Source organism: Lepidochelys kempii, chromosome 20 (genome assembly GCF_965140285.1).
Source record: "Lepidochelys kempii isolate rLepKem1 chromosome 20, rLepKem1.hap1, whole genome shotgun sequence".
Classification (NCBI taxonomy): Eukaryota; Metazoa; Chordata; order Testudines; family Cheloniidae; genus Lepidochelys; species Lepidochelys kempii.
Window position 1 is genome coordinate 24,157,252 of NC_136399.1, and position 20,894 is coordinate 24,178,145.

Genomic DNA, 20,894 nt, shown 5'->3' on the forward strand with positions numbered 1-20,894 from the left:
GGGGACCCAGGAGTCCTAATCCCCAGCCCCGCTGCTCTAGTGAGTTACCTGCGATCAAACAGATCAGTGGCAGATCTGGGAACAGAATTCAGGCGTCCTGACTGCCAGCTCCCCCAGCCAACCCACTCACTAGACCCCGCTCCTCTCTCTGAGCTGCAAACAGAACCCAGGAGTCCTGACTCATAGATTCCAAAACCAGAAGGGACCCTGGTGACCCCCTAGTCTGACCTCCTGACTAACAGGCCAGAGACCTGCTCCACAGCAGATTGTGAAGAAACACATTCGACCTTGGTTTAAAAATAGTCAGTGATGGATGGAGAATCCAGCACGGCCCCTGGTAAGTTGTTCCAATGGTTACTTACCCTTCCTGTTAAAAACGAACGCCTTGTTTCCAGGCTGAATTTGTCTAGCTTCAACTCCCAGCCGTTGGATTGTGTGTTTGACCTTCCTCTGCTAGGCTGAGGAGCCCTTAGCAGATATTAATTCTCCAAATTGGTTCTTATAGTTGGATCAAGTCACCCCTTCGCCTTCTCTGTGTTAGGCTAAATCGATCGAGTTCCTTGAGTCTCTCGCTATCAGGCAGGTTTTCTAATCATTCTCGCAGATCTTCTCTGCCCCCTCTCCAATTTATCACCATCCTTCTCGGACAGCGGGCATCAGAACCGAACACAGGATCCCAGCAGTGGGCGCACCAGTGCCCGACACAGAGGGGAAGTCACCTCTCCACCCCTCCTCCAGATTCCTGTGTTTGTTGCATCCCAGGATCACATCAGCTCATTTGGCCTCAGCGTTGCACCGGGAGCTTGTGTTCGGCTGATTCTCCAACACGACCCCCCAAACTTCGTCAGAGTCACTGACCCCAGGCCAGAGCGCCCCAGCCTGTAAGTGTGGCCCACAGTCTTTGTTCCTAGATGTTTACCTTTACACTGAGCTGCATTAAAATGCATATTGGTCACTTAGCAAGTAAGTCAGCGTCCCATCTGCTTTAATCACTAGACCCTACTCCCCTCCCAGACCGGGGGACAGAGCCCAGGTGCCCAGTGCCTGAGCCATGAGAGAATAAGGGACGAGCTTGTCTCAGAGGGAACTTCAGGCAGCCAGTGTTTGGCTTAGGTCCCAAAGGAGCCTACAGCCCCGGACCAAAAAAGTGGAGCTCTGGGGCTCAAATGTCTGGGTCTTTTATTCCCAGTGTATTTATTTACACCTCTGTTAACAGGGTGTGCGTGTGAGCATGCATAGAGCTGTACAGACAGCGTGCGTGTGTGGGTGTGTGGGTGTGAGAATGCATAGAGCTGTACAGACAGTACGTGTGGGTGTGCGTCCATGGGTCTGTACAGACAGCATGCGTGTGTGGGGGTGCTTAGATCTGTACGGACAGCGCGTGTGTCTGCGTGGGCGTGGGCGTGGGCGGTCCCCCACCCGCTATCTTATCGGCAGGTCTGAACTCAGCCCCGGCCGGACACAACTCTCAGGTTGTTTTTTGAGACACCATCTGATATTTATGAGGGTGCGTTTGGGTTGGTAACCGGGATGGAGCTGAGAGCAAGGGGGATTGATTCTGATCTCAGCGACGCTGGAGTAACTTTACATGAGGATAAAACCAGTGTAAGCCAAAGGAGAACCAGCCCTTTTCTATCAAATGCCAGGGCTCAGTTACATTAGGCTGGCATTTCCAAAGGGTCTTATGTAGTATCTGGGCACCTCACAATCTTTAATGTATTTCTCCTCACAGCACCCCTGTAAAGCAGGGCAATTATTCCCAGTACGGATGGGGAAACTGAGGCACAGAGCGACTAAGTGACTTGACCAAGATCCTACAGATAGTCTGTGTCAGAGCAGAATTTAACCCATCCTTCCTTCATGCCCATCTACCTGTTCATCTGCTAACTACAGCAGTTTAGGTGCCAGCCAGGCAGCCTCATTATTATTAATCATTAATAAACACTAACGATTAGCAACCAACTTCATGCCACTGGGGGCTGCCTGGATTTGCAATGCCCTTCTCTACTCAGAGAGGTATCTGCACATGTGGCCTCTGGGAGGATCTGGAATTTGATCGATTCCACAGCTGTTTCAAAGGAGCGGACGGAGTTTTTAAATCATACTCGGATAGTTTATACAAATTCCTGATGGGGGGGAAAATCTTAAATCCAGAGGAACGTCTGCCAAAGTGAAGTGTGAGTCCAAAATCAAGAGCCGACGAGAAGGCCAGAGAAACTGGCAGGGAAGGACCGGACTCCCACTGGCTCCATTTTGAAAACGTCGGGGTACCGGGAAAGGTTTTCCCCTACCCTTTCCTTTTGGGTTGCAAAGTGTGAAAAGCGCAGCGTGCCGTGAAAGAGGAGGGCCGAGGGGTCTGGCCCGATAAGATGCCGTGCGAGAGACCAGCACAAGCCGAGGAGGGCCGAGAGCGGCGGGGAGCAAGAGGGCTGGGGAGAGGAGCGCGTGGAAGTGGCAGAGAGCGGGAGCAGAGCGAGCGTAACACTGGTGGGGAGAGCGGCAGCCCTCCGGCACTCTGCCCGTCTGTGATAAATCGCAGCGTTCTCTAAATATTTGCAGCGTCCGCCCCAGTTGCCCCCAAGGTGGAAAAAATGACTCCATCCTTTCTTAATACCAACAGGCTGACATCAGGGTCCCCAGTGGGCAGCGATTGGCCGGGCTGGCCGGCCAATGGGAAGGTCCCCCCCCAGGACATGCGGAGGGGGAAGAGCCGGAGAGCAAAGAGTTTTAAAAAGTTGCAGGGAAAGCGAGGAAGAGGCAGAGGCTCACAGGGCACCGAGCAGGGCTCCCATCTCCAGCGAGGCCGGAGGCGACAGAGGCAGGATGTCCACCGCACACTTCAACCGGGGACCGGCCTACGGGCTGTCAGCGGAGGTCAAGAACAAGGTAAGGGGGGGAGATCGCCCCCAAAACGCCAGGGTGGCTCAGGATCAGGGCCAGTGGCAGCTCGGGATGTGGGACCACGCTTTGTGGGACAATACTACCTTGGAGGATGGGCCCGGCTGCTCCCAAGGACGAGCCATCCTCAGGCTTCAGGGCTGACGCTGGCCACTGGCTGGGGGTCAGGAAGGAGTTGGTTCTCGGTGGGAGAGGGTCGCAGAGCGAGGGGTTTTGTGACGGTGGAACACCTTGGGAAGGGCCGGTGGTGGATGGGTCCATTAGTATGACCCAGGGTGGCAGGGATGGGGCGGCACCGTGCTGGACGGGCCCATGGGTCTGATCTCATAACTCGTACAATCCCAGCCAGAAGAGTCTCTCTGCCCCGATAGCTCAGCTGCCCTGGGAAGGCTGGATAATGGGGAAAGACCAAAGTGACCCTTCCTGAGCGCCCCCGTCTACGCACTCGCCGCCCAGCTGAATCAGCAACCATGGCTTAGAGCAGGGAGCAAAGGAACCAAGATCTGGTGGGCTGCTGGGCGAACAGGATTTAAGGAGCACCCCTCACCAAGCCCCGCCAAAGCAAACAAAGCGGCCTTCAGCAGCTGGGCTTAGCCCAGGGAGCGTGACCTAAAGGGTTACAGGCGGGCAGGGGAGGGCGTTGGGTGTGCCCCCCGTGGGCTGGGAGAGCCCTATTGTAGAAGAGTCTCGAAAACAGCTGGGCGGAGGGGAAGCAAGGAAATGGCCCAGAAGGAGCCAGGAGGGTGTGTTTGTACAGTGCCTTGCACAGTGGGGTCCCGGACCATGACTGGGGTTCCTTGGCGCTACCATAATGCACCTAATAAATAATGTACCGCGCCTAGCACAGTGGGGCCCCGGGCCACGGCTGGGGCTCCTGGGTGCTACCGTAATACACCTAATAAACGTGAATGACGACAGGGTAGCAGGACAGGTGTGGAACGCAGCGCTGCCCCTCAAGCCTGGCAAAGGGCTGAACTGGGGTGTGGCGGGGGGTGTGGCAGAGATCAGGGCTACGGCGCCACCGCCAGGGCTAGCCAGACCCGGGGACAATCCTCCCCACCTCAACCCCACCCCCCCTCTGACAGGGTGCCCAAAGCAGATTGCGGGGGCAGCCCTCTTCTCTGCATTGGGGGGAACCTGCCTTATTCCAAGCTGGATTGCCCCCACCCACCCCCCCCGCAAACTGCTCAGGCTTCCACGCCCCCTTTGGAGCCTGATGTCCCTGGGTGGGGGGGGAAACACACCAGAGCCCCATGTGCTCCCAACACGCCCCTGCAAAAGCACTAGGCATTTACTGTGGTGGAGGGGAGAGCCAGGGATTCCCCCCAACTATCCATCCCCAGGCTCAGCGCTCTTCCCTCCAACTTTCCCTGTGGGGTGTGGGGGCATTAGTCCAGGCTGAACAGCGCAGGGCTGAGACATGAGACCCCCACCCCCACTGACCAGACACAGGCCCCTGCTGGCCAGCACACAGCAGTGAGCTGGGTCCTATTCTCGGCTCTGCCACTGGCCTGCTGGGTGAGCTTGGGCAAGTCACTTTGCCCTCCTGTGCCTCAGTTTCCCCACCTGTACCGTGGGGACAATGCTCGTGCACTCCTTGGTAAACACAGTGAGGGCTACAGTGGAAAGTGCTAGGCGAGAGCCAGAGAAGATGATTAAAGCATGCCCCCCTACCCTGGCCTATGGCATCTAGAGAGGGGAGCCGTCTCTGCCCGCAGCCAGGACTGGGGGCCCAGGGTTCTCCATCCCTTGGGATACAGATGGTACCTAAATCCCTCCAGCCCCACAGCCCCTCTGGCTTGAGCTACAGCCCTCCCAAGAGCCCCATCCCCTCTGGCCTAGGAATGGCAGCCCCCAGCTCCCTAGATCCCACCCCCCTCTCTCCTGCCCACCTCCCGCTCTGGCTACCTTCCTCCCCACATGCCCGAGAAAGTGTGACCACATCTCCCCTCCCCCAGCTCGAGATGCTGGCCCCACCTGCCCTCCCCAGTTGTAGAGCTCACTATGGCTTTGCCCCTCTGGCCTCACAGCCTTGTCCCTGAGCTCTCCCTGCTGCTGGTGCGAGAGCCTTCTCCTTTGCAGCGCCAGCTGCAATCTCCCTGCGCCCCTCTGCCTCGCTGGCTCCCTGGCCCTTTTCAGGACTCAGCTGGGAATATCTCCCCCGCCAGCCCCTCGCTCAGGAACATCTCCCCCAGCCCCGGCCCCTTGCTCAGGAACACGTACCCCCCCACCCCACTCCCGCCGCCCCAGTCAGGACTCAGCTGGTATGAGACACGAGACTGATACAGCCAAGTGCTGCTCCAGCTCAGGGAGTGGGGTCTAGTGGTTAGAGCAGGGGGCTGGGAGTCAGGACTCCTGGGTTCTAGTCCCAGATCTCACACTGACTCCCCTCTATGGCCTTTTCCTCTCTGTGTCTCAGTTTCCCTGTCTGTAAAATAGGGGTAATGGCTTTGATGCTGAAGTGCTGCGTGTGATCCTAATCCAGTAGCGTCCCCAGATCAGGACAGGAAAGCACTAGGTGGAGTGGGGGGGCAGAGGGCTGCCCAGATACCAGGATGAGGGGTGTAGGATACCTGAGGCCTAACTAGCTTAGAGCATGTGTTGTTTCCTACTGGAGCCAAGAGGAAGTGCTGGGGGCTCCTCTCCCTTTGCTTCGATGACACTGGGGAGCCGGGTGAGGGGACCTGGGACATCACCCCGAAACTGTCACCACTCCCCAGTATTATACATTCCCAGAAAGCTTTTTACCCCGAAGGAGCCCAGTGCACTTTGGGGGCCTCCTACACACACAGCACCGCCAAAACGCAGCCACCTCTGGGGTGGGGAGCAGCCAACAACCACGGAGAGGGAAAGTCAGGCCTCAGGTCCCCACAGCAAACCCCGGGCTGCAGAGATAGTGCCGGGGGACGCTTCCATTCACCCCAGCCATTAAGTGAAAGGACCCACCCACCCCAATCTCCGTTTTGCAGGAACTCCGAACGGCAGGGGAGGTCAGCCTCGGCCACCTGCTGCTCCCCCAAATTAACATGGAGCTGCACCCCTCCCCCACCAGGGGGGCCTCCCCGGTGAAGGGGGGGACATTCTGTAACAATGCTGCGGGACCCGGGCTCCCTGCTCTCAGGCCCTGGCCCTACTCCTGAGGGGCTCCCCGGACCCGACGTTCAGGGTTTTGGGGTCACCTCCTGGTTTCCTGCCGCTCGGCTCCTCCACCCGTGAGACGAGGCAGGGCTCCCCCGGCCCCATCCCCAGTTCTCTGCATCCCTCACACCCCCAGGGGACGCTGACGCATCATGGGGAGGAAAATATTTCCTGGGTGCTGAAAACAACTCTAGAGCTGGGCTCCTTTGGGTGCTCTGGGGGCTCCCGGCTGGGGCCCGGCAAGGGTTAAACACGCACACCTCCCCCCATCCCACTACTAACCGCTACTGCTGATCAGTGACCCCCACGTGTCCGGGGTGGGTGGTCACCCTGCTTTGATGCTCTGCTCCCCTCAGGGGCCCCCCTTGCCCCAGATCCAGAGCTGGGGGGCAGGGCTAGCCCCCCCAGCGTCCATGGTCAGTGATTACAAGCCAGCCAGAACCCCCAGCCCTTGTCTAGGGCTCCCCCTGCTTTGAATTCTTCGGCTACCTTTCTGGCCAGCCTGCTCTGTGCACGGCGGCCCGGCGGCAGGCTGGCCATATATGGTTGGCTTTGGGGATTCTTCGCAGCCGGGCCCAGGAGCGGGCGGCTCTATATAAGGCATGGTTTGCTTTATAAAGCTGCCGGGGTGCAGGCAGCAGGCAGCCGGCTGTCTGCGCTGAGAGGTCCCAGGTGGCGGAGACATCCCAGGCCTTAGAGATGGAGACACCGCCCCCCCCCCCACCCCAGCTGCTTGCTCGTGCCAGCTGTCAGAGCCGGACGAGGGGGATCAGTCCTGGGCAGCCAAGACCCCTCCCAGGACATGGACCTGGGATCCCCCACTATCCCCCCCAGATTGCATCCGCCCTGCGACGGAGACAAAATCAACCAGCCATCCTGGGGGAGCTCCGGGCCAGGCCCAGCTGGCACCAGCGGCAAACCCAGAGCGACCCCAGTCCTTGTCCCTCTCAGGTGCTCCCCTGGGTGGGGACACCTCGAGACACTCCCCTGGGGGGGGAGGGGCCAATGCCCCAGGCCCTTCTCTGGCTGCTCCCTCTGTCCTCCGCACCCTCCCGCCAGACAGTGGAACCTGCTTGTTGGTGCCCCCCAGGGAGGAGTGGGGGTGGGGTCAGCTGGCTCAGCAGAGGGGCCATGGGGCCACAGAGCTGGAACTGAGCTCTGGGAGGGACTCAGTTTCCTTCCCATGGTGCAGAGGGGAGGAGGGAGGGAGGGCCCTGGTTTGGAACAGTACCAATTCCCAAGCAGGCTGTGCATGGCTGGCCGGAGGTAATGGCCGATCAGGGATCAGCAGCCCTCGGGAAGGTGAAAGGGGCCTAATCCTTCCATCCAAGGGGGGGAGCAGGACCTAGGAGTTAGAGGGGCGGGGCCTGGGAGCCAGGACTCCTGGGTTCTATCCCCAGCCCTGGGATGGGAGGCTGCAGCTGGGATCATTTGAGTTATGCCAGGTCCCAGCTACCTGCCCTGCAGGGCGCCTAGGGAGGAGGCAGGTGGGTCAGGAGGCTGCTGGGGAGGCAGAAGAGCAGGGGACTGGCATGACTGGCTGGGCATGCAGGGATTTCCTCCAGCAGCTGGCATCGCAGCCAGGCTGGCAAGGGGCAGTAGGTGTTCCCAGCGATGGAACTCCTGCTTCGAGGCCTCGGGGGAAAGGAGTTTTGCGGGATCTCAGCCCGGCGGCCCGTGGGAGAGGGAGGTCCCATCCCAGAAACCACCGCTGGAACTGATACTAACTGGGCTCCTTGCTACCATCCCAGCAAAGAGATCGAGGCCTGAACCCTCTCTCTTCTCCCTCCCCGCCAGGGTGCCGGCAGGGTGAGCTGAGTTAGACCCATTTTATACATAGGGAAACTGAGTCACAGGGAGCCAAAGTAATTTCTTCCCCAAGGCTACACAGAGTCTGTGCCGAAAGTAGAACCCAGAATCCTGACTCCTGGCCCCCTCCCCCAACCACTAAATCCCAGTCTTTCCCTGGAGCTGGGAACAGAACCCAGGAGTTCTGGCACCCCCCCTCCACTCTAACCACTAGACCCTGCTCCCCTCCCAGGGCTGGGGCTAGAACCCAGGAGTCCTGGCTCCCGCTCGCCCCTGCTCCCCTCCCAGAGCTGAGGAAGGAACCCAGCTGACTCCCAGTTCCCCACCCCCCGGCCCTCCCGCCCTGTTCTAAGCACTAGCCCCAGTGACAATTCCTCCTCCCAAAAGTGTCACCCAAGCCCGCAACTGCTACAGCAACCAATGGGGGACACATACAAGGGGGGCAAGAATACCATGAACGCTGCCCCCTCCCCCCCAAAAATCATTAACTGTGCCCCTGCAGGTTTATTATTGCAGGGCTACTGGCCCGCTTGTGAGCAGGGGCTTTGTGCAGATTGGCTTGTTATGGTAGGGTTGCTAGCTGGGTTGTTACGGTAGGGTTACCAGCCAGGTTGGGGGGTGCAGGTCGGTTTGTTATGGTAGGGTTGCTGGATGGTTTGTTACAGTAGGGTCAGCAGCCAGATTGGGAGGTGCAGGTCGGTTTGTTACAGTAGGGTTACCAGCCAGGTTGAGGGGTGCAGGTCGGTTTGTTACGGTAGGGTTACCAGCCAGGTTGGGAGGTGCAGGTCGGTTTGTTACGGTAGGGTTACCAGCCAGGTTGAGGGGTGCAGGTCGGTTTGTTACGGTAGGGTTACCAGCCAGGTTGGGAGGTGCAGGTCGGTTTGTTACGGTAGGGTTGCTGGATGGTTTGTTACAGTAGGGTCAGCGGCCAGGTTGGGGGGTGCAGGTCGGTTTGTTATGGTAGGGTTGCTGGATGGTTTGTTACAGTAGGGTCAGCAGCCAGATTGGGAGGTGCAGGTCGGTTTGTTACAGTAGGGTTACCAGCCAGGTTGAGGGGTGCAGGTCGGTTTGTTACGGTAGGGTTGCTGGATGGTTTGTTACAGTAGGGTCAGCGGCCAGGTTGGGGGGTGCAGGTCGGTTTGTTACGGTAGGGTTGCTGGATGGTTTGTTACAGTAGGGTCAGCGGCCAGGTTGGGAGGTGCAGGTCGGTTTGTTACGGTAGGGTTGCTGGATGGTTTGTTACAGTAGGGTCAGCGGCCAGGTTGGGGGGTGCAGGTCGGTTTGTTACGGTAGGGTTGCTGGATGGTTTGTTACAGTAGGGTCAGCGGCCAGGTTGGGGGGTGCAGGTCGGTTTGTTATGGTAGGGTTGCTGGATGGTTTGTTACAGTAGGGTCAGCGGCCAGGTTGGGGGGTGCAGGTCGGTTTGTTACGGTAGGGTTGCTGGATGGTTTGTTACAGTAGGGTCAGCGGCCAGGTTGGGGGGTGCAGGTCGGTTTGTTACGGTAGGGTTACCAGCCAGGTTGGGAGGTGCAGGTCGGTTTGTTACGGTAGGGTTACCAGCCAGGTTGGGAGGTGCAGGTCGGTTTGTTACGGTAGGGTTACCAGCCAGGTTGGGGGGGTGCAGGTCGGTTTGTTACGGTAGGGTTACCAGCCAGGTTGGGAGGTGCAGGTCGGTTTGTTACGGTAGGGTTACCAGCCAGGTTGGGGGGGTGCAGGTCGGTTTGTTACGGTAGGGTTGCTGGATGGTTTGTTACAGTAGGGTCAGCGGCCAGGTTGGGGGGTGCAGGTCGGTTTGTTATGGTAGGGTTGCTGGATGGTTTGTTACAGTAGGGTCAGCGGCCAGGTTGGGAGGTGCAGGTCGATTTGTTATGGTAGGGTTGCTGGATGGTTTGTTACAGTAGGGTCAGCGGCCAGGTTGGGGGGTGCAGGTCGGTTTGTTACGGTAGGGTTGCTGGATGGTTTGTTACAGTAGGGTCAGCGGCCAGGTTGGGGGGTGCAGGTCGGTTTGTTACGGTAGGGTTGCTGGATGGTTTGTTACAGTAGGGTCAGCGGCCAGGTTGGGAGGTGCAGGTCGGTTTGTTATGGTAGGGTTGCTGGATGGTTTGTTACAGTAGGGTCAGCGGCCAGGTTGGGGGGTGCAGGTCGGTTTGTTATGGTAGGGTTACTGGCCAGCTTGGATAGGCGATTGCAGGGAGGTTTGGTAGGGTGAGGTTGCTGGACGTCATGCTGGAGGCAGTGCTCTCCACTTCCCAGGGGGGCATGGTGGGTGCGGTGGGATCACTCCAGAGGTGCTGGTGTGGGCTCCACACTCTCGGGATGCTGGGAATGCAGTGCTTAGGGCCAGCACAGGGGCACCCCAGCCTGCAGAAATCCTCACGAGGGGAAGAGGGGAGTTTTATCCTCATGGCCCTTTCAGAGCCTTACCTCAGAACCCAACTGGGGCAAAATTTAACACCCACTGTCCCTAGGAACTGGGCTGAGACACACCAAACTCATTTCACAGGGGCCTCTGATCAGCCACTGACTGCAAACGACTTGGTCACTAGCCCCCGCAGCTGGATCAGAACCAGCTCAGTAACAAAGCTGCATGCTCCATTCCCTGCCCCCGTGGGCCAGTCAGCGGCCTGCCCTGGGGCTGGATGGGAGCTCGCACCCCCTATAGGGGAAAAGCCCCATGTCCCACTCCCCAGCTCTCTGAGCCAGCCAGTCTCCCAACCTGGGAGCAGATCAGGGAAAGGCCCCCTCCGTGCCCCATTCCCTGCCCCCACCACCCTAGGGCTGGGTTGGCTGGCGCCCCCTAGAGCTGAAAGGCCCCGTGCTCCATTCCTGAGCCAGCCACACCCCTGGAACTGGCCTTCTGATCATAACCCTGCGATTAATTGAAGCCTAGGTCCCATCTGGGTCCCCAGAGAGGGGAGACGAGCAAATTCCTCGTGCATGGAGCTCAGCATCACCTCAGCACTGCCCCGGCCATAGCCCAGCTAGCTCCATGGGCCACAGCCAGGGTTCTGCCTTCTCTCACACTCTGAAATATCCCCCCCGCCCCCCCAGCACCTCGGCCAGGGATAAATCCATGAGGATCTGGGACAGGCAGGGCCCCATTTTTCTCCCAAGTTTGGTGAATTCTTCCTGCAGGGGCTGCTGCCTGTTTGGGTTGGCAGACGGCCCTGGCACGGGCGGGCTGGAGCGAGGAGACAGGCCGGGCCCTAGGAATGTGAGAGCTCACTGGGGCGGGGGGAGGAATACTGTCACAGCACCCTGTACGGGCCAGCCTGGGCTCTGGCAGGTGCCGACGCCTGGGACATGCTATTTCCCAGCAGCCCCTGCCCAGGCTGGCTTGTCCATTAGACGCAAGGGACTGGTCAGCCTCAGGGCTGGAACCTTCTGCTGGGCTCACACCGCGGTGGGCAGGGCCCAGGAGCCAGGAACGGCTGCCACTGCCCCAGCTGTACACCCACTGGCTCCACACCACACAGAGGGGGATTATCCCAGCATTCCCACCCCCTCTCGGGCAACCGCCTCCCTTTGTGCCTCAGTTTCCCCATCCACACAGTGGGCAACATGCTTCTCTGCTGGCCAGGGTCAGGTCAATATGAACAGGACCCAGGTCTGCGCAGGGAAAGGCGGGGAGTTTGGAAGCTGTCTGCTGTGAGAGCTGGCAGGACGCAGAAGGACTGAGATACCCAGGAAATCAAAACGGACAGGCTGCCTGGCTGGGACCTTTGGGCAGTGCCCTGCCTTATGGCTCCTGTACCCCAGTGGAATAAGGGCGGTCCTACTCTAATACAGCTTTGCATCTCAAAGCACATTAGAGACACATGCCCCCTCCTTCCTCAGGGAGAGGCTATGCTCCATTGGGCCGACTTTAAACAGGAAGGGTTCAACCTGGAAAAGAGGGTCCGTGGAGGTGGGGCTAAAACCTCTGATGCCGAGGGGGGAGTGATCAGGCTTTTTATGCTGCCGGTTAACTAGAGCAGGTATTTTTCAACCAAATACAAGGAACAACTTCCCTGCCCTGTTAGCGCCCGCAGGTGGACCTCAACAAAGGGGACGGACGAGGCTGGGCCCGATCCGATGTGCAGGCAGGCGATGGGGGAAATCACAATCCCAGTGTTCAGGGCTAATGGGAAGGTTTCAGGAGGGGATTTGGGCCACCATGTGCAGCACTGCCCAAGAGGCAAGACGCAGGCTGAGGCTTGCGTCCATCCCCCAAGGTGGCGCTGGCATTGGGCGCGATAGAGACATGATGGAGAAGCAGCAGCAGCCCTGGGGGGCCATGGGCCAAGGTGGTACAGAAAATCTGAGTGAGGGATGGGAAACAAAACACACGAGAAGTGAAATGATTCATCAGGTGTCTTGACTCCTAATCCCCTCCCCTCCCCACCCCACCCAACGCAACCACTAGACCCCACTCCTCTCCCAGAGATGGGGATAGAACCCGGGCGTCCGGCTCCCAGCCCCTCTTGCTCTAACCACTAGACTCCCCTCCCCTCCCAGAGATGGGGATAGAACCCAGGACTCCTGACTCCAGGCCCACCCCCTGCTCTATCAGACCCCAGCCCCACCCAGAGCTGGGGTTGGAACCCAGGAGTCCTGACTGGTTCAGGTTCTGATTTACTAGGCCTCCAACTGGACCTCTTCTAACAGCCCTTCTCAAAGGCTGCTGGAAAAGCAGCTCCAGGCCCTCCAGCCACTGTCCCCCCATTCAGCTCTAGGGCTCCGGTTCCGACCCGAGCCTGGTGCAGCAGGGACTGATCGCCATTTTGTGACATGAGTTGCCCAGGTCTCAGCAACCCAGGAGGCCACCCCCCAAAGAGACACTTATCACTGGCACTAATTTGGCTCCTGTCTGTCAGTTTCACCATACACGAGGTGGGCACTTGCTCCGGACCGGGCTCAGCCAGGGACCGGTGAGCCCTCATGTGAATGCTTCCTAATTGCAGGCAGGCAGGGCAGGGGTTCTGCACACTGTCCCCTGCAGACCCCAGCCAGGGGAGCGCTAGTGACCACACAGCTGGCAGGACGGTGACTCTGCAGCCCCCGAAAGCCATAAAACCAACAGCCTCACCTCCCTGTACTCATGCCGCAAAAAGTGCCAGACCCAGGGGCCTTGAACCCTGGAGTCCTGGGCAAAATGCCAGCAGTGAGCATTACTGTCTGCCTCTTGTTATTTTCTGGATATGGGGCCAAATCTATTCGTGGTGTCACTCTAGAGTCAATGGACTAACACAAGGAAGGAAGAGTTCTTTCCATCGGCGGTGAACCAGCTGCCGCTTTCCACCCCAGAGGTGGCCGCATTTCAGCAGTCAGGGAAGTGCAGTCCCTAGACTCAGGATGCTCCAGAACTCCTGCGGAGTTTCACTGTTATGAGGCCATGCTGAGTCGGGGAGGGGGAGAGGAGGGGGCCCCAAAGCACTGGTCGGGAACTCTGTTTCCCTTTGCGAGCCGCAGCCCCAGCCTCTACGAATTAATCCCTCTAGCTCCTTTCCTGACAGCTAGCGTGGGACTTGCCCCAGGGCAGGGACTTTGGCAGAGATGAATCATAAACATGTCAGAGCTGTCTCCTGTCATTCAAGCATGGGATTCCCAGGAGAACTGGATCTAGGAATTTCTGAGGCCATAGGGGGACACTGATGGCTGCTTTGGGGGTTCAGACAGCCCTTAGAAGGAGCACAGGGACTTGGTGCAGAAGCACATTTCCAAATAAAGAGGTTTGGCTCTGGAAATCTTTTTTCCCTGGCAGGTTTAGGGCCAGTGCAGAAGCCATGGCAGATCGGCTCCATTTTACAAGAGAAAACGGTACGGGGGTTACCCCATCCACTCAGCCTGGGGCACTTTCTGCCCCTCCAGACGCTGCAATCCGCAGGGCTGGTGCAGAACAGAGCCCAGCTGGTGCTAGTATTTGTATGGCAGTCGCCCCTAGAGGTCCCAGCTGAGATCAGGGCACCGTGTGCCAGGTGCTGCACAGACCCAGAGAGCGAGAGTCCCTGCCCCAAAGAGACAAAGATCGTCCTCCGCATTTCACAGCTGGGGAACTGAGCCCAGAGAGACAGTGACTTGCCCCAGGTCACACAGGGAGTCTGGGGCCGGTTCGGTAACCACAAAACTACCCTGCCGCCGGGCAGACCTGCCTCCCCTGTCTGGGCGGGGGATACAGCTGGGTAGTTCCACTGCAGAAGAGCATCCATCCACGGGAAAATTACTTTGTTCTGTTGGCGCTTCCCCTCTTCTGGGGGGTGCATATTCCAGGAGATGGGCTCCCAAACTGAGGGCTACTCAATAGCAAACTGGCCAGATAGCTGGGGCTGACTGCTCATTTCCAGATGCTATTAAAAGCCGCTAAAGTACGTAACTGTCCCCGGAACAACATGGGTCACCAGACTAAACCAGACCGGGGTCCATGTGGCCTAGGAGCCTGTCTCAGCACCAAGGAAGATGCAAGACTTGCACAGTAGATAGATATGGGGTATTCTGCCCCCAAGAGTTAGACATTGGCTTAAGCCTGAGGTTTTATATCCCATCCAAAGCTATTAGCTATTCTAACTGTGGTTAGTTTGGTTATCCACAGAAACAGCCAGTCCCTCTTTGAATCTTGCTAAGTTCTTTCCCTCCTGTGGCATGGAGTTCCGCAGTCTAATGTTACACATGGAGTGAAAAAGGATTTCACTTGTTTCTAATTGGCTACCTTCATATGCCTGTCCCCTTGTTCTCGTGTGGTGAGACAGAGAGATCAGAAACTCCGTCCCGCTCCCCCTTCTCTAGCCCAGTCATTATCTTATACATTTTTATCGTGTCTTCTCTTATTCGCCTCCTCTCTAAGAGAAACAATTCCAATCGTTACAGTCTCTCTTCAAGTGGGAGATCTTTTTTCTCAGGCCCCTGATCATTTTCATCACCCATCTAACTCAACAACGTGCTAAGGTTTCTTTCCCGGGAAACCAGTTGCTGGGGTTGCCATGGAGATATCATTCACAAGCCAATGGGATGGGAGGTGGGGGGCTCACACAAGGGTGAATGGTCCACAAACTGATCCCTATTAAGCAGATCTGAGATGGTCCCATTCTAGCAAACAAGCCCCCGCTCCCAGAAGCAACAGTGGGTTTAAATAAATACTGGAAGAAGTTTGTGAGAGCCCAAGGGCACAGCGGCAGGACAGTCCAGTGGTTACAGCACTAGCCTGCAGCCTGTTCTGCTAGATGCTCCGTGAGACCAAAGGCAAGTCACTTAGCTGCTCTGTGCCTCGGTTTCCCCAGCTGCACAACAGAAATAACAGCACTGCCCTGCCACCTGGGAGGTTAGGAGGATAAATACATTAAAGACTGTGAGGTGCCCTGATGCCCGGGTGATGGGGGCTGGCTAAGCAGGTTCCAAATTCCCTAGCAGTCCCCACACAGGGAAGAAAAGGTTCTTGGCACTGGCAGACCAGGGCAGAACCTGATCCAAGGGCTGGAAGCTGAAGGGGCAGATTTTGCCCGAGGGTGGCGATTAACTATCAGTGCAGCTACCTGGAGGGACCAGGCTGGATTCTCCAGCACTCAGAGCCTTCGAATTGGAGCCGGGTCTTTCTCAGAGAGACTCAAGCTCACCCCCATGGGATGCTGGGAGCACAGGGGAAAGTTCTCCGGCCCGCACTACCCAGGAGGGCCGGGCAGCCCCTTCTGGCCTTGAAATCTACCCTGATACATAGGAGTATTTGTACCCAAACCAGACTCTGGGTGTTTTCAGGGTCCGCCCCAGGCAGGTGGTGGGGATATTGGCCTGCACTGTGCAGAGGACTGAGATCAGCAATGGGGGACACTTGCTAATGGGCCCAGCAGAATGCCAGGGCAGGGCCCGATGCCAACGGGGGATTGCCTCAAACAAGGCAAGGTCGGCACTGGTGTTACCCAGGGTGCTGCTCACATGGTTCCGCCGTCACCCAGCAGCCTGGCACATGGCAGCTCAGCCATGCCCAATGCCCTCTGGCTCCATTACAGCTGGCCCAGAAGTACGACCCACAGCGGGAGCAGGAGCTGCGGCTGTGGATCGAGGACATGACGGGGGAGCGCCTTGGAGACAACTTCATGGAGGGGCTGAAGGATGGCGTCATCCTGTGCAAGTGAGGAGCCATCGGGGGTGAGGGGGCGTCCTGCCCTGCTGGGGGTGGGCGGCTCCCCAGCAACGAGGGGGTGGGCTCCTGGGAACAGTAAGACTTGGGGTGGGAGTGTGGCCCAATTCCAGCCCTATCCCAAGATCTAGTCTCCCAGCCCTGTGTCCCCCTCAGCATGGGCTGGCCAAGTCCTTGGACGAGAGAGAGCCCAGGGAAACCCATCTGCCACAGGAAGGGCTCCCAAGTTGGCGGCAGTGTGGGCTGCAGCACTAGGGGGCGCTGTGCTACTGGAGGGTCTGAAGCACGAATGTGCCGTCCCTGCAGATCCCAGGGTATTTCCTGCCTGATATGGGGCGTCAGCCCTACCACCGCGGCCACATTCAACCCGGGGGCATTCTACGGCCCACCACCCCACCTCCAGTTTCAGCGGGATGTGGGAGTCCTGTCTTTTGCCCGTAGATTGGCATGGTAGGCCCTGGTTAACAGCTCCTGCGTCCCACCCCAGAGACAGCTGCCTCCCAGCGACGGGCGAAGCCATCGCCGTACCAAACAAAACCCTTCTCCTTTCAGACTCATCAACAAACTCCAGCCTGGCTCCGTGAGGAAGGTGAACGAGTCCACTCAGAACTGGCACCAGGTGAAGGCTCCCTCTGGGCTCTCGATGCCCTGGCTATGGGGCCTGGCTTAGGACCTCCACCAGGGTCACGCTAGACAGTATCCGTGAAGCTAGAGCTAGTCCAGAAGTCAGGAGACTCTTCCCCAGCTCTGTGTTTGGGTCCCAGGCTCCCTAAGGGTGCTGGGAGATGCCCAACGGGGAGATCTTTGTGGGCAGGGGAAGGGAGGAAATGGCTGGAGTGATTGGTGGGAGCCCTCACCAGCACATGGACGTGTTAAGCAAAAGCCGCTGTGTTTGGAGGAGAAAGCACAGAGTGTCGTGTCAGACAACAAGGCAGCAGGGGCTCCTCTGTACTCTGCACAATACTTGGAGTCCTGCCTGGGGAGCTGGGCATCTCTATGGGGCAGGGAGGGGTCAGCAGAGGCTCAGCTGGGACGCTCCATTGGGTTGGAGCCTTTCAGTCCTGCTGTAATACTGCAGAAATCCCGAGAACGGTTGGATGGGGGTGGTTGTCTGGTGCTGGGCTTGGGCGGGGTGGAGCACCCGGGACATCCTGGCCACGCTATAACCACCTGCCATCCCGCTGCAGCTCGAAAACATCGGTAACTTCATCAAGGCCATCACCACGTACGGCGTGAAGCCACATGACATTTTCGAAGCCAACGACCTCTTTGAGAGCACAAACTACACCCAGGTGCAGTCCACCCTGATTGCCCTGGCGAGCCAGGTGAGTGTGGCCATGCCAGCGAGGCTCATCCAGGCCCCCAGCTCCCCCCTCCCACCAGCGGGGGGTTACTGGCACATCAAAGACACCTGAAGAGACCTTCGGGATGAGGTGTCGTCCCTTGGCAGAGACGCAGCGTATGGGCCCTGCAGGCAACAGGCATCCTTCCAGCCCCCTGCTTTGTGGGCGTTGCAGACACGGCTGCTGATCAGAACCAGCCTCGGCCACTCCCCACACTCCACACCAGATCCACTCAGGAATTGGCCCCTGGTTTGCCGATTGTAATCTGCATGAGGGGCCGGAGCCGGCCAGCACTAGCTAGGCTGGAGTGATGGGTGGGACTGACACAGCCCCCTGCCCCCCCAGATGCACAGATTAATGCTTGAAGTCCTCTCTCTCCCAACCCCATGGGGAAGGGCTCCTCTTACCCACCCACCATGGCTCACAACACCAGCCTTGGCTCTGAATCTAATCCGTGCCTGGTAACACGGGAGGACGGCACGTGGAGGAAGATGGCGGCTGGGCTCCCCACTCCAGGCTGGGTCGTGGGTTTCTGCAGTGGGAGACAGGCGCAGGAAAATTTACCCCTCCAGCCATCCCCACCTGAGCCCTGTTTGCTCTTCCCCACAACCCCACACAGGCCAAGACAAAAGGCAACAAAGTGAACATGGGTGTCAAATACGCCGAGAAGCATCAGCGCCGCTTCCAGCCCGAGAAGCTGAAAGAAGGACGGAACGTTATCGGGCTGCAGGTCTGTGGCTCCCCCTGCCACGTGCCCCCTTGGCAGCCCCAGGAGCTCAGAGACCTGGTCCTAGCACCATCCCGGGGCCCAGAGGAAACAAACCAACCAGCCCCAGGGGGGCCAGCTCGTAGTCCCACTGATGCTGCTGAGACAGCCTCTGGTGTTACTCTGCCACCTTGAGCAGCTGCTGAGCCGCTGACATGTGGGCAGGACCCAGCCAGACAGGGGAGCGGGAAAGCCACCCCAGCCCATATCAGGAGGTGCCCACTTGAGCCATCAGGCCCTTTTCTGCCACCTTAGCTGGGGCTTCTCTAACGTGCAACAGCCCCATTTTGTGCGACACCAGAGATTTCCCCGTCGGAGCAGAAAGCAGAAACCTTGTGAGCTCCAGGCAGAGTTTCACGACAACTGGGCAGGAGATACCTGGGGCAATGGCCACTCCCAATCTGCAGCCAAGTGTGGGAGCCGGCAATTCCTTCTTCCACCTCCCGGAGTGGCTGGGGACTCCCACTCCCCTCAGGCGACAGCTCTCTGGGCGTCATGGTGCCAACCCCTGTGGCAAAGCCTCATGCCAAGAGCAGAGGCGCACTCTGTGCAGAGATGGGGTCCCACACACAGCCAGCACTAATCCACGCACTCGGTTTCACTCTGCTTCTCCTTCCAGATGGGCACCAACAAGTTTGCCAGCCAGCAGGGCATGACGGCGTATGGCACCCGCCGGCACCTCTATGACCCCAAACTGGGCACAGACCAGCCCCTGGATCAGGCCACCATCAGTCTACAAATGGGCACCAACAAGGGAGCAAGCCAGGTAAGAGAGACGCAAGCCAAGGAGCAGGCGTGGGAGCGGGGAAGGGGAGTTAGAAGCGTGGGGCTCCCCCACGAGCCCAGCCTGCTGCCATTCCCAGTGGGGGGGAATTAGCGTCTGGAGAGGAAAGCCTCCAGGTGCCACTTCCTGGTATTCTTGAGCCTTCACACCTGCACAGTGCCTCCCTTCCTGTCCAACTAACCCCGCTCCTCTCCCTGTAGGCGGGCATGACAGCCCCAGGGACCAAGCGGCAGATCTTCGAGCCCATGCTGGGCATGGAACACTGCGACAGCCTCAACGTCTCCCTGCAGATGGGCAGCAACAAGGGCGCCTCACAGCAGGGCATGACTGTGTACGGGCTGCCGCGCCAGGTCTACGACCCCAAATACTGCCTCCAGCCCAACTACCCCATGGTTGGCGAGGACGAGTACAACCACAGCCAACACAACTTCTACAACTCCGAATGAGGGGCCGGGCCGGGGCGAGGCCGAGGCCGAGGCCTGGACTGAACAGAGAGACATGCAACCAGGGCGCGAGAAGAAACTTTTTTTTTTTTTTTTTTTTTAAAAAGCAAGTGATTACTTTAAAAAGAGGAATAAGAGGAAATCCTGACTGCTCCCCCCAACGCTAACCAGCTCACAGAGGGTCCCCCAATCCAGCTCCCCCAACCCTCGAAACAAAATCCAGCCCCGGTCAGATTCCCCCTTTATTTAAGTTGTTCTTAAAATGTATGATCTAGAGCAAGCCAAGTTAAATCAGGAGTAGTTGGGGTGGGGGGCGGGGAAGGGTAGATGTAGACATGAAAAGCCATAAACATTCGTGCTTTTTCACCATTAGCACCAGCGACTCAGCTCTGAAACACTCACACCCTTTCCCCCCCCCCGCCCAACCTGGGCACTGAAGTGCCCTAGAAATGCTGCCACCCCCCATCCCCTTTCCTAAAGTAAGGGGAACAAACAGGTTGGTGAAATGAACCGGACTGCGATTGCATTCACGGCTTGATGGCTGAGTGCCTCTAGGTAGAGTGCTTCCTGCTTGATGGCCCAGGTATCCCCCCGCCCCGCCCCCCATGCCATCCCAGGTGTGTAACACCCCTAGCAGTAGTGGCCTGAGCGGAGCAGACACGAGGGAGGGATGGGACTAGCAGTACAGGAGGAGAGGGAGCAAGTTCAAGTTTAAACACAACAGCCCCCCTCCCCCGCTCTCTGTCAAAGGTTCTCCTAACATTTCTGCGCTTTGAAAAGGGACAGATGCCATTTCTGTAAATAAGATTCTCCGTGTGTGTGTATATAAGAGACCCACTCTATATACACCCCCCACACACTCACTTTCCATCTACCACCAGGACAGCACCCTCGACTAGTAAGTTTTTGTGTCAGCAGGTTTTCCAGCTGCAAGCCTAAGTGAGAAACCCTCTCCCCGCACACGAACACTGTTGAGCTCCTGGAAGGGTTACCAGCCCCATCCACCTCTGCTATTGCCCACGTTGTTATGAGTATTTTGGTGACAAGCTAATGTATGGGAAAAATAAGAGTGTGAACTACTGAGATAAGCCACTACATTTCCTACAAGACGGGCTGCCTTTAAAAGCCTAGGAATATTTCCCCTACTCTGCATGCTGGCAAACTAAACACTTTAAAAAAAAAACCTCCAGATGAAGCGACTTATGAACCGATATTACAGCAGTTTGTAATTTTCTGCTGATGAGCACTTTTTAATCTCTCACTGTGGCACAATAAAACAAGGAAAAAAAAAATCTATCTTCTAAACCTATTTCTAATCTTATTTAAGAGCTTCCTGGACATTTGTCTTCGCTGGTGAAGCCAAATGGGGCATATAAAAGGGAAGGTCAAACGGAGATCTAGTCAATTGCACAAAGCCAGTCACATCCAAGTCCTTTGCCCTGCTACGGTTTGTGGTGCAACCACTTTTCCCATGTGCCTCTCTTGTGTGGAGGGACCCGTGTTAGGTACCTGTCTGGCCCAGCTTACCATATTATTAGAGCACCTAACGGTAATCCTCAGCACAAATATCCCCCCATTTTAGAGATGGAGGATCTGAGGCCTACTA

The 20,894-nt window shown here is 57.8% G+C and overlaps 1 protein-coding gene across 1 annotated transcript; it reads left to right on the forward strand.

Moving 5' to 3' along the window:
• Positions 1-1,335: 1,335 nt before the first annotated feature.
• On the forward strand, positions 1,336-20,574 carry CNN1 (calponin 1). Its single transcript, XM_078849552.1, has 7 exons — positions 1,336-2,886; positions 15,822-15,943; positions 16,505-16,571; positions 17,140-17,277; positions 17,915-18,025; positions 18,681-18,827; positions 19,046-20,574. The coding sequence occupies exons 1-7, from the start codon at positions 2,671-2,673 to the stop codon at positions 19,289-19,291; spliced, it is 1,047 nt and encodes a 348-aa protein (XP_078705678.1). The 5' UTR covers positions 1,336-2,670; the 3' UTR covers positions 19,292-20,574.
• The last annotated feature ends 320 nt before the right edge of the window (positions 20,575-20,894 follow it).

What these genes read in the sequence shown, in the direction of transcription:
- CNN1 (XM_078849552.1), top strand. Translation starts at nt 2,671, where the DNA reads ATGGGAAGGTCCCCCCCCAGGACATGCGGAGGGGGAAGAGCCGGAGAG. An exon ending in GATGGCGTCATCCTGTGCAA is followed by an intron (nt 15,944 to 16,504) that starts GTGAGGAGCCAT and finishes TTCTCCTTTCAG; the next exon opens with ACTCATCAACAAACTCCAGC. An exon ending in CCAACAAGGGAGCAAGCCAG is followed by an intron (nt 18,828 to 19,045) that starts GTAAGAGAGACG and finishes CTCTCCCTGTAG; the next exon opens with GCGGGCATGACAGCCCCAGG.